Here is an 11,859-nt window from a genome sequence, read left to right on the forward strand (position 1 = left end):
ATTGCACCTAAATCAACAATTTATAGGATCATCAAGAACTTCAAGGAAAGAGGTTTAATTCTTGTAAAGAAGGCTTCAGGGCATCCAAGAAAGTCCAGCAAGCGGCAGGATGGTCTCCTAAAGAGGATTGAGCTGCGGGATCGGAGTGCCACCAGTGCAGAGCTTGTTCAGGAATGGCAGCAGGCAGGTGTGAGCGCATCTGCACGCACAGTGAGGCCAAGACTTCTGGAAGATGGCCTGGTGTCAAGAAGGGCAGCAAAGAAGCCACTTCTCTCCAAAAAAAAACATCAGGGACAGATTGATCTTCTGCAGAAAGTATAGTGAATGGACTGCTGAGGACTGGGGCAAAGTCATATTCTCCAATGAAGCCCCTTTCCGATTGTTTGGGGCATCTGGAAAAAGGCTTGTCCGGAGAAGAAAAGGTGATCGCTACCATCAGTCCTGTGTCATGCCAACAGTAAAGCATCCTGACACCATTCATGTGTGGGGTTGCTTCTCATCCAAGGGAGTGGGCTCACTCACAATTCTGCTCAAAAACACAGCCATGAATAAAGAATGGTACCAAAACACCCTCCAACAGCAACTTCTTCCAACAATCCAACAACAGTTTGGTGAAAAACAATGCATTTTCCAGCACGATGGAGCACCGTGCCATAAGGCAAAAGTGATAACTAAGTGGCTCGGGGACCAGAATGTTGAAATTTTGGGTCCATGGCCTGGAAACTCCCCAGATCTTAATCTCATTGAGAACTTGTGGTCAATCCTCAAGAGGCGGGTGGACAAACAAAAACCCACTAATTCTGACAAACTCCAAGAAGTGATTATGAAAGAATGGGTTGCTATCAGTCAGGATTTGGCCCAGAAGTTGATTGAGAGCATGCCCAGTCGAATTGCAGAGGTCCTGAAAAAGAAGGGCCAACACTGCAAATACTGACTCTTTGCATAAATGTCATGTAATTGTCGATAAAAGCCTTTGAAACGTATGAAGAGCTTGTAATTATATTTCAGTACATCGCAGAAACAACTGAAACAAAGATCTAAAAGCAGTTTAGCAGCAAACTTATTGAAGACTAATATTTATGTAATTCTCAAATCTTTTGGCCACGACTGTAGTGTCCTGCCCCTACTATTAAAACTTTTTTTTTTTTTTGAGTATATGGTGTTTGAATAATTTTTGGTTTGACTGTTAAAACTACGGAGTAATTCAGTCAAGAGCAGTGAGTGATTTTCTTAATTTCATTTTCTTGTATTAACATTACAGCAGCTAGTAGCTAAATAAGGCGCTGTCCCTTTAAGAGACGATGAAGCATCCGATATAATACATATCCGATATTTTTCTCAACTGTTTACCTTCACTTAAGACATAACCAACAGTTTTTTCGAACATACTTTCCAAGACGGGTATTTTGACGTATTTTGTATGTTTTTGTCGGTACAAGAGCAAAAAGAGGCAAATTCTGTGTTAAAAAAGTGTTTTGAAACGCCTTTCTCAGCTTGAGCCCTAAACGCCAGAACACCGCGGTGCTGAATTGGGCTTTTTCACATCCTTTTCTGTTTGTTTAAACTGCGATTTGTATTTGTTCGTTCAGGTGCAGGAGGAAGTTCGAGGAGAACTTCGCAAAGGAGAGCTCGGTTCAGTGTCTGAGACTGTGAGATGCGTGCGCACCGAACACAGCGCGCGAGGAACCAGTTCAGCTTTTCCGCATCTTGTGTTTGAATGATTTAAACTCTTTTGAATGTTTAAACTGGAAAGTGGTCAGACTTAAAAACACATGAAAATTATAAGCTTTCGTGACGACATGCAGCAGTGGCCTGTCAAACTGTCCTGATCGTCTTTTTAGGCTAGCTTCAGCCAGACGGTTGAGATCGCCGGGGGCCCCCCCTCGGCCGTGGGCCCCTATAATCGTCATCACCTTTCAGCCCACTAGCGACGGCCCTGCTCCTTACTTACATATAATTACACTGTAACAAGGACACCTTAAGATAAAGTGTAACCAAAAACACTTTTTTAGCATTAATTAATCTTATTTTTTGTTGATTTACTAATAGATTTTTTTTTTAAATCAAAAGTTATATCTGTTATAGTTAACATTATGTTAACTATCATTAACAAAGGTTAAAAATTAAATGCTGTAAATGTATATATTGCTCAAGTTTATTTAATGTTAGTTTTGTAATTAGGCTTTATTGTAAAGTTTTACAAAATGTACAAATAAAACTTTTATTCAGCAAGGACACATTAAATTGATCAAAAGTGACAGTAAAGACATTTAAAATGTCCATGTCAAATAAATGCTGTTCTTTTGACCTTTCTATTCATCAGAAATAAAATGTACCACAGTTTCCACAAATATATTGTGCAGCACAACTGTGTTCAACACTGATAATAATCAGAAATGTTTCTTGAGCAGTAAATCATCATATTATTCTGATTTCTGAAGATCATGTGACACTGAAGACTGGAGGAATGATGCTGAAAATACAGCGGAGCATCACAGAAATACATTACACTTTAACACAGATTCACACAGAACACAGCTGATTTAAAATGTGAAAATATAGCACTGTTTTTACTGCCTTTTAATCAAATAATTGCAGCCTTGCTGAGCAGAAGAGACTTCTTCCACAAACATTAACCCATCAGACAGACCTCAAAGGTCTCTACTCTAGTGTTGTGCATGCTGTGCTGCAGTGTGTCTTACTGTTGTCCTGAGTGTGCTGTGGCGCGGTGAGTCCGCTCCTCTTCTTGCGGATGTTCATGAGCTTGGCCTGTGAGATCTCTCGGACCACAGACGACAACTGCTCTCTACAGCTCTGCGCCGGAGGACTGCTCTTCTCCGCTCCACACTCACACTCACTCGCCACCTCACAACACAAACATGCAATGAGTACACACTTCAAAACAGTAACCTCTGGTATTATGATGTTTCTGTACTCACATCTCCATTCTGCTGTCTGTATTTGTATATCGGAGGTAGTGACGCAGCTTTAGACCTAAAATCACATTCAGTCACATTCTGCTTGAAAACTTCCTTCATCTCTAGAGAAAATACGGTGTCTTTCTCTCACCCGTTCACTCTCTTCATGCCGATGGGTTTACTGAAGAGCAACTCGCTGTACGGAAGCTTTTTGAATCGGTCTCTGCCAACAGCGACGTAAAACTGTCCGTTTTCTAACTCCTTTCCGTCCATAACGAGAGTCCCTTCAAAGGTGTACAGACTGAACGAGAAGATGGTAAATACTGCTCAGGGAATACAGAAATACTCATCATCTGAATGACTTTCATGAGCCTCTCAGACTTCTACAGTGTGTCCTGGAGAACCACAAGAATCAAAGTTATCAAAATGATCTCATTTTTAAAACGGTTGTGGCTTCTCTAAACACAGGAGCACAAATGCATGCAAACATTTAGCCTGAGAGAGTTGTGCTCTGATTTTATTAACCAGCTGCCAGAAGCATTACACTTGTTTTTTTCTCTGTATTTTAGAAAAAACCTTTGAGCACTATTAATTAATTTCACTTGATTGTTATTGCCATGGGGTAAATTTCCTCCATTCCTCGTGCTTGTGTACCTCCGGACACCCCCAATGATCCGCAGGCCCATTTTCTCTGTGATCATCTCCAGAATCCGCTCAAACTGACCAATCACACGGCTGGGAATCAGCAACCTCACCGCTGGGTTCAGGACGTCTCCATTGGCCACAACACTGACACACACACACACACACACACACATCTCTGCTTTTATCTGTTCAGCACTGCAGAAAACCAGCTAACAAAATATGCTGACGTTTATTGAATGTACCTTCCATTTTATTATGTTCTTCTTCATTTGGATGAACCAAGATCTTTTAGTCAGTGTGGTTTTCAGTTGTTGTGTGAATCAAATCTTCATTTGTAGCACACATAGTGTACCATGCAATAATCACAATAAGCTTTGTCACTTTTGATTAAAAAAAAAAAGAGAATGAAAAAAACTACTTCCGAGTGTTCTATAAAAGTCTATAAAATTGTATCACAAAATACAAACAATGTGGTTTTAATATGGCGTTTATAGTATAGTAAATCTTTAAAGTGCTTTTTCTCTCTTTTCTGAGCACTGTGCTCACTGTGAGTGATTTATGTGTGCAAAAAAGCAATAAGATTGCTCCAGAAGTTCACAGAAAGAAACAGAACAGTATCATTGTTTTGGAACAACAGGAGGGAGAGTAATCGTGAAGCTTGTTAAGATCCCACAGAGATCTTTGATTAAATCTGGAAACTGGAATCACGAAACTAGTGTGAAGGTTTGCAGTGATGCTGAGCAAACAGTTATGGGATGAAATAAAGCAGGAAACAGCTCTTACAATACAGCGCAGGGCTCTTTGATGGGCTTGAGGAATCTGGCAGACACGATCACACGACTCTGAGGAACCGGTTTGAGCTGCACACAGATACCAGAAGAGTCAAAGACAGAAAAACCTGCAGTTTCATTCAAGCTTAAACACCAGATCTAATCACGATCTAAATGTGTTTCTGAATATGAACTTCAAATGTTCAAATCATTATGTCTTCATAAAATCGTTCGTTGTGCTTTATAGAAGTTCACTTATGTTGATGTGTTGACTAACATACTAACACACATGTAAAGTACTTGATTGTCATTTTATCTATAGTGTGTTATTCAATATTATATTTAAAGTGAATATACGTTTAAATTTCCTAAATGAAAGTGAAGTGAAAGTGACATGACATACAGCCAAGTGTGGTAAATGGCAACTTTGTAATTACAAATATATTTAAATGCAATATATTTCAATAGAAGTACTTATTTTTTTGTTTATCATAAATGTTTATCAATACATTCAGCAGTAAGAGTTTAACTATATTTTGAAGACAACAGAAGTAGTTTTCTTTCTGTCTCTTTATCTAGTCTTGAGTTCTGCAGGAGTATATGAAGTGACGGCTTTGTTTGCACTCTGGGTCGGAGCCATTGACTTAAATATGCATCCGAGAGCGTGGATAATAATTCACAGGTTAATAATTCATTGACAAATGAGCCGACAACAACAAAGTGAGTCTTTCCAGACGACAACACAGACGGTTTGTCTGAACATGACACCTCGCTCAGGTAGTCTTTCTTGACCGTTAAAGCACACTGATGCTCCAGGATTCCTTTAAACATATACGCTGTGTGTTAGAAACATGCTGTGAGATCGTCTGAGCCTCTGTGACCCGAGGGACTCCATGAACTACAGCAGTGATCGACTGCTTACTGAACCTTGATTAATGCCATCAGCAGGTTTATATTGGAGCAAAGCTTGTGAGTGTTATAGAGACACATAGACAGCTTTCAGACATCAGTGTAAATATTTGTCCTTACCACTCCATTGGTCTGAAGCACTTTTTTCTTCCTGGTTCCTATCTGTAAGTAACTAGAAAGTGAGCTGAATTACTTTTTATTTTATTTTTTTCATTTTACAAAGCAGAATTTGTGATACAGACACTACTAGTCAAACTTTTCAATTTAGTTGTTAATAAACATGATGATGTAATATTTAATGCTTAAAGCAGTGGTTCCCAACCTTTTTCAGCTCGAGGCCCACAACACCGCACACTTATGTTTGCGCGGCCCACTGCAAAAAAATGAACTGACCCCGCTATTGTTGGGTTAATAACTAAGTACTCAGAAACTATATTGATAACTGTATTTATTGAATGAAATAGGGCTGTGCGATATGGACAAAAAATAAATAAAAATCGCGATTTCTTTGATCAATTTTGCGATTTTGATTTTAATCACAATTTTGACACACACAGATATGCTTTACAGTCATAAATGCATTCAGGATGAATTTGAAACATATTTCCAAAAGAAAACCAATTAGAGCTTTATCAAAAAGTTGTAACGTATCTAGAACAGACATAAGTCAAAATAATCACTATAGTAAAGGTGTAACAACATTTATAGACTTATGGCAACAAAAAAAAAAGCACATTAAAATAATGTACGAGCGCGAATCTCTCTGTTCGCAAACAGATTACCTTTGCTCTGTCACAAAACCAGACGTACTTGCTCAGATACACACTGCTCTGCGCGGAGAGAGTGTTAAAACGTGTCTCCTCTCACTTAAAGGTCCCGTTCTTCGTGATCCCATGTTTTAAACTTTAGTTAGTGTGTAATGATGTTATTAGAGTATAAATAATATCTGTTAAATTCTAAAGCTCAAAGTTCAATGCCAAGCGAGATATTTTATTTAACAGAATTCTCCTACAACGAACGACCCGTTTGGACTACATCCCTCTACTTCCTGCAGGAATGACGTCACTAACACAGTTTTTTGACTAAGCTCCGCCCACATGAATACACAAACAGGGGGTGTGGTCTTGTTGCGCTCCGACGGAGAAGAGGAAGAGCTGCGTTTGTGTTTGTCACCATGTCATCGAAACGCTGTTATTTTCATCTCGGAGTCCATTCACCTCTGTTTGGGCTTCCCAGGGACGCTGTACTTGGAGATTAATGGTTACAATTTATGTTTAATTCGGTTCCTGAAAATTATAATCCACATGTAATACTATGTGCAGCACATTTTGCTGAGGACAGCTTCCTCAATCTCAATCAGTTTAATGCCGGATTCGCACAAAGATTATTCCTGAAAGATGGACCAGTTCCCTCTTTGTCTGGAGACGGCGTTGTTTATGGACCACAACAGGTAAGTGTATTTTATTATTTAAGTTGGTGCGTTTAACAGTTTCTGTAACTTATTACACAAAGGGCAACGCTGTTTAGCTTTGTTAACTAGATGCTAGGGCTGTGCAAATAAATCGAATGTGATTTTCATGCGCATCTCGTCAGTAAAAGCGCTCCTGTGATTATAAGTACATCTCCAGCACATGTGTTCAGATCAGGATTGCCAGGTTTTCAAAACAAATCCTGCCCACTTGCTTCTCAAAACTAGCCCAATCGCGTTTCCAGGAGGGCAGCGCACGCTCAGCTGGTGTCGAATCACAACACAGGAACCACTGGCCCAATCAGAACTCGTTACGTATTTCTGAAGGAGGGACTTTATAGAACAAGGAAGTCATCAGCCCGTTTTTATGACAGTGAAAACAGCGGTATACAGATAGGTGAATTGTGTGAAAAATACTGTTTTTTTACACGCAAAACATGAAAACATGTTATATTGCACACTGTAAACACAATCAAAGCTTCAAAAAAAGCACGAAAAACGGGACCTTTAAACTGGGTCCTGTGCACTCACAGTAGATATTAATTATTTTAGCACGTTTTTATTTCTAGCCTTTTACCGTGTGCAGTGTGAATGCTCTGATCCGTTAACATGTAGGCCGGTGACACACTGGCTGCGTGGCGTGAGCGTGGCGTTTCTGCTGCGTGGCAGTTGCGTGACGGCTGCTCCGTGTCTTTACTCACCAGAATCGTGCCTGACGTGGCGCTGGCGCGCTGCTGCTGCTGCTGTAGGAGACATAGAGGGAGGCCGCCAACAGACCAGGATCTTGTCTTCACGACAATAATATCAACTCTTTTTTTTACACACCTACACCTTCATGTTAAGCATAAATAGAAAGCCTGATGAAGGACACCGTCAACAGTATTGACGGCAAAATAGACTATGTTTGACAGGTGCAATATTTGAAAATCGATAATTTTTATTTATTTTTTTTAAATTACATTTATATCTGAAAAATACCCTTAGACTCCAGAGGGTTAACCTCTAAATGTCATGAATTAATATGTATTTGTGTACAAAATCACATATAAACGTATTTTCCTATTCTATTTTGCCTGGAAACGCTTCCAACATGCTTGCGTCACGTGAAAAATAGGCATCGGTTCTATTTCTAGCATGCATTCGTTTTCCGCGCATCTCACGCAGGCAGTCTGCAAGCTCTAACCTGTTAACATGGGAGCCGAATTAAAAACCGACACGCCACGCACCTGAGACGCTTACGCCACGCGTCCAGTGTGTCACCGGCCTTAGGCATATGCCCAGTCTGTTCTGTTCTCACGCTAGGCGCGTTGCATTCTGACTGGATCAGATAGCATACTGTGGGAGGTCAGGGCCACAGAAAATCGTGCTCTAAAGCCATTCAGAAATTGTGCACGCTCAAATCGTGATTTTATGACAATTTTTATAAATCGCACAGCCCTGGAATGAACTGCCAAACAGAAAATAACTCGGGCTGGCACCGCTCAGTAAAACGGGAAAACCAGATCCAGGCAGTGCTCGGCAGCCAGTCACCGGAGCAAGCAGTCAGGAGGAAACACAACAGCCATCTATGCATGTTTGAATCTGATGTTCTGTAGCATATGCAGCAAAAATATAAATTGATTTATTCTTAAACCAATCAGCGAGCTCGAATAGTGGAAGCATACTTACAGTTTAATATTTATTTTTTGTATGAAATGATGTTATTATGTTATGACTTAGACATTTCTACATATATGAACAATATTATTATTTCTTTTAATAGTATGGCGGCCCACCTGCACTACCACCGCGACCCACAGGTTGAAAACCACTGGCTTAAAGCAATAGTTTCATTAAAAAATTAACATTTCTTGAGAAACATCCAGATGTAGATGAATTTGTTTCTTAATCAGATTGTGAGAAATGTAGCACTGCATCACTGTCTCAGCAATGAAACAAATCCAGCACTAAGATGTTTTTTTATTACAATCTGAATCCATAATAACACTTCCTCCAGTGAAAAAGTGCATCTTCTCTTGTCTCTCACATCAGAATCCAGACACATATCTGTTTAGAGCTGTTTAAACGCTGCTTGATCTGTGCAGATTTCTCTCCTGATTCAGACCAGAACACTTTTTCACTGGAGGAAGTGTTATTATGGATTATAGACTCTATGTGTTTGAGTTAAAAACATCTTAATGCTGGATGTGTTTCAGGTTTTGTCTTCTCCAGATGTTCACTGATGGACTGGAGTGCTGTGGATTATTGTGATGTTTTTATCAGACTCTCATTCTGACGGCACCCATTCACTGCAGAGCATCCATTGATGAGACACTGATGCAGTGCTACATTTCTACAAACCTGATGAAGAAACAAACTCATCCTGATCTCAGATGACCTGAGAGTGAGAGTATTATCAACTAATTTTTATTTTGGGGTGAACTATTTCTTTAAATATGTTAAATCAATTCTAATGCAGACTAATAGATACATATTTCCTGTACATACACTTATTCATAAAACTAACATTTTAAGTTTAACAAAGTTTAATAAACTTTAGAAATAAAGTTTTCTATCATTATACAATATGGAGAATAAGAATGTAACCGTTTGACTGGTGGTATAGCTCTGTAGACAGACAGAAGTGTCTTACTCGATCTTCTTGAAGCTCTCTCGTCCAGCAGCCACGTACTGCTCTCCGCTCCGCAGGTGCTCCAGGGACTGGACCCGGTGTCCGGCTTTGGGCGTGTAGATGCTCCGGACCGCGCCGAACGGAGCCCTCACGCCGCCGGTCACCTCCCGCAGCAGCGTGTCGAAGGTCGAGACCCGCTTCGAGTTAATCACCAAGCGCCTGGGCTCGTAATACCGATCCCCGTTCCGATAGAAATAGATATTTTTCACCTCAGGTTGAGACAGGAAGTTGGGCTTCTCCGCACTCATGGCCACGGAACGCGAGAGCAGTCAGGCTCCAAACCACAGACATACGCGCTTCATGAACAGATCTGCGCGATCTCCTGATCATGATGGACGCCTGGGCGGTGTTTCTATAGAGACATCACAGTCTTAACACTACTCCAGAGACTCCAGCTCATTTAACATCACCCTACAACCTGCCACAACTACAGATAGAGCTAGAACTCTCATTTGGGCTGATATAAGTAAAGGACTAGTTCAAAAGTTTTACAAGTTAGACAATAACTTTATTTGATAGTAGCATACCTAGTCATATTGAAGCCCATTCCTTTTCAAAGAAAGAAAGAATAATAAGGTATCTGCAACTTAATTTATCTCACAATTATCTATTTTTTCCTCGCAATATTTCAGTTCGTTTCTTGCAGTTCAGAAAAGAAAAAAGGCAGAAATTGCAGTTTCTATCTGTTTATATCTCACAGATTGCCATTTTTCTTCACAGTTATAGGTTTATATATAAAACTTTCTTCTCAAACTTTAGTTATATATCTCATAATTCCGAATTTTGAGAAATAAAGTGTGAATTGTTAACAAGTCACAATAATTGTGTGGCGTTAATGGGCTTCCATATAAAACAGCTCACTGAAGTGCTCATGGAAGAGGTTTCATCTCTTTAGTCCAACGAGTCCAAGACCTTTTCTTTCTTTATTTATTTTTTCTGGCAAGTCAAGACCAGCTCATTCAAGAGGACTTGACACAGAATTGAGTCTTGTCTTGCACTACAATAGGTATTAATGTTTGTTAAGTTGTTACTAGGAATATATCATAGATACTAGAATACTTTGGTTAATTACTCGTAAGAACAAGTCTAGATATTATAGGCATGTGGTGCTGAGTATTTTGCAGTACATGTGATTTTGCAGTATCTACCATGAGAAATAGCCTTTTTGGACTTTAAACTGAGACATGAATGTATGACTACTGCTGGACGAGGATGCATTCATCACCCAGTAGAGTAAACCTGAGTCTGATTCAGTCTAATTGGACACCAAGGAGTCCATGTGCAGGTACAGCCCATCTCATGCTCAAACCTTGGAACAAAAAACATGTTTGTTTGGTGGTTCGCATAACAACTGTCTGTTAAATGCCTTGACTGTTTGCAAGATGAGTGTCGAGGGAAAGCAGCCTTGGAGATTTGGGTTAATGAGTGCATCTCTACACACAGCATTTCCCTATGAAGAACAGGTTTATTGTTAAAAGTGTCATATAAATAAAGGTGACTTGACTTGTTTTATATATATATATATATATATATATATATATATATATATATATATGTATATATATATAACAAGTCAAGTCACCTTTATTTATATGACACTTTTAACAATACAGATTGTGGCAAAGCAACTGAACAGCATTAAATCAAAATCATTAAGTTAATAAAGCCAAAATGCAGTTCATCACTGAATACAGTGATGTCATCATTCAGATCAGTTCAGTTTAAATAGTATCTGTGCAATCATTTGCAATCAAGTCAACGATATCGCTGTAAATGAAGTGTCCCCAACCATGACCGTATATATATATATATATATATACAGTGTTGGGGAGTAACTAGGTACATGTAACGGCGTTACGTAATTTAATTACAAAATTATTGTTACTGTAATTAGTTACTTATGAAATTTTTAACGATTACAAAGGGGATTACATTTGAATATTTACACACATCCACATACAGATTTAACTGTTTTCTTTCCCATATTGCACTGACTATTCTGAGACATACCGCCCTAATAATTTCCGGGATGCGGAAACACAGTCTGGTTTGTAGAATCCAGTCATAAAAACGAAATGCCTAACGCGGACGGAATATGCCACATTTTGGATGACTAAATCAAAAGTAGGTCAGTACACTTGAATCAAAACATGACATGGACTAGTGTCTGTGAATATTAAGCCCCAAAAATGCAATATATGACTCCTGCACATTCTGCGTGTCTGTGGTAATCCGGCGCGGACTGGACACCGGGAGAACCGGGACTATTCCCGGTGGCCTGGCAGCCGATTTGCCCCACTATTTAATATCATTATTGTATAATTGCCTGCCGAATGTACTAAAGCGATCATTTGCGAATCCGCCATTTGATAATTAAATCTCTAATAAGTCATGAAGTGTTAGTCATGACTCGCGCGCTCTCCGTGCCTCCGCCAAACGGTTTGGATCAGACTCAGAGTAATCAATGAGAGAGAGAGA

At 39.5% G+C, this 11,859-nt stretch overlaps 1 protein-coding gene and 1 long non-coding RNA gene across 2 annotated transcripts in view; both read right to left on the reverse strand.

Annotated features, from left to right (window-relative positions):
* The window catches only part of LOC132103537 (doublecortin domain-containing protein 2-like), a 21,800-nt gene extending 12,114 nt beyond the window's left edge, over positions 1-9,686 (reverse strand). Inside the window, exons 1-7 of the mRNA XM_059508652.1 lie at positions 9,343-9,686; positions 5,363-5,414; positions 4,347-4,423; positions 3,573-3,707; positions 3,070-3,219; positions 2,940-2,994; positions 2,703-2,865 (exon numbers count right to left, since the gene is read on the reverse strand). Of these exons, the coding sequence (XP_059364635.1) occupies positions 2,703-2,865; positions 2,940-2,994; positions 3,070-3,219; positions 3,573-3,707; positions 4,347-4,423; positions 5,363-5,414; positions 9,343-9,629 (919 nt within the window). The 5' untranslated portion in view covers positions 9,630-9,686. The remainder of the gene's footprint in view (positions 1-2,702; positions 2,866-2,939; positions 2,995-3,069; positions 3,220-3,572; positions 3,708-4,346; positions 4,424-5,362; positions 5,415-9,342) is intronic.
* Positions 1-11,859, reverse strand: part of LOC132103542 (uncharacterized) — a 206,026-nt gene that overhangs the window by 112,593 nt on the left and 81,574 nt on the right. The gene's annotated exons all lie outside the window — the stretch shown is intronic.

The sequence above is a fragment of the Carassius carassius genome, chromosome 24 (genome assembly GCF_963082965.1).
Source record: "Carassius carassius chromosome 24, fCarCar2.1, whole genome shotgun sequence".
NCBI lineage: Eukaryota > Metazoa > Chordata > Actinopteri > Cypriniformes > Cyprinidae > Carassius > Carassius carassius.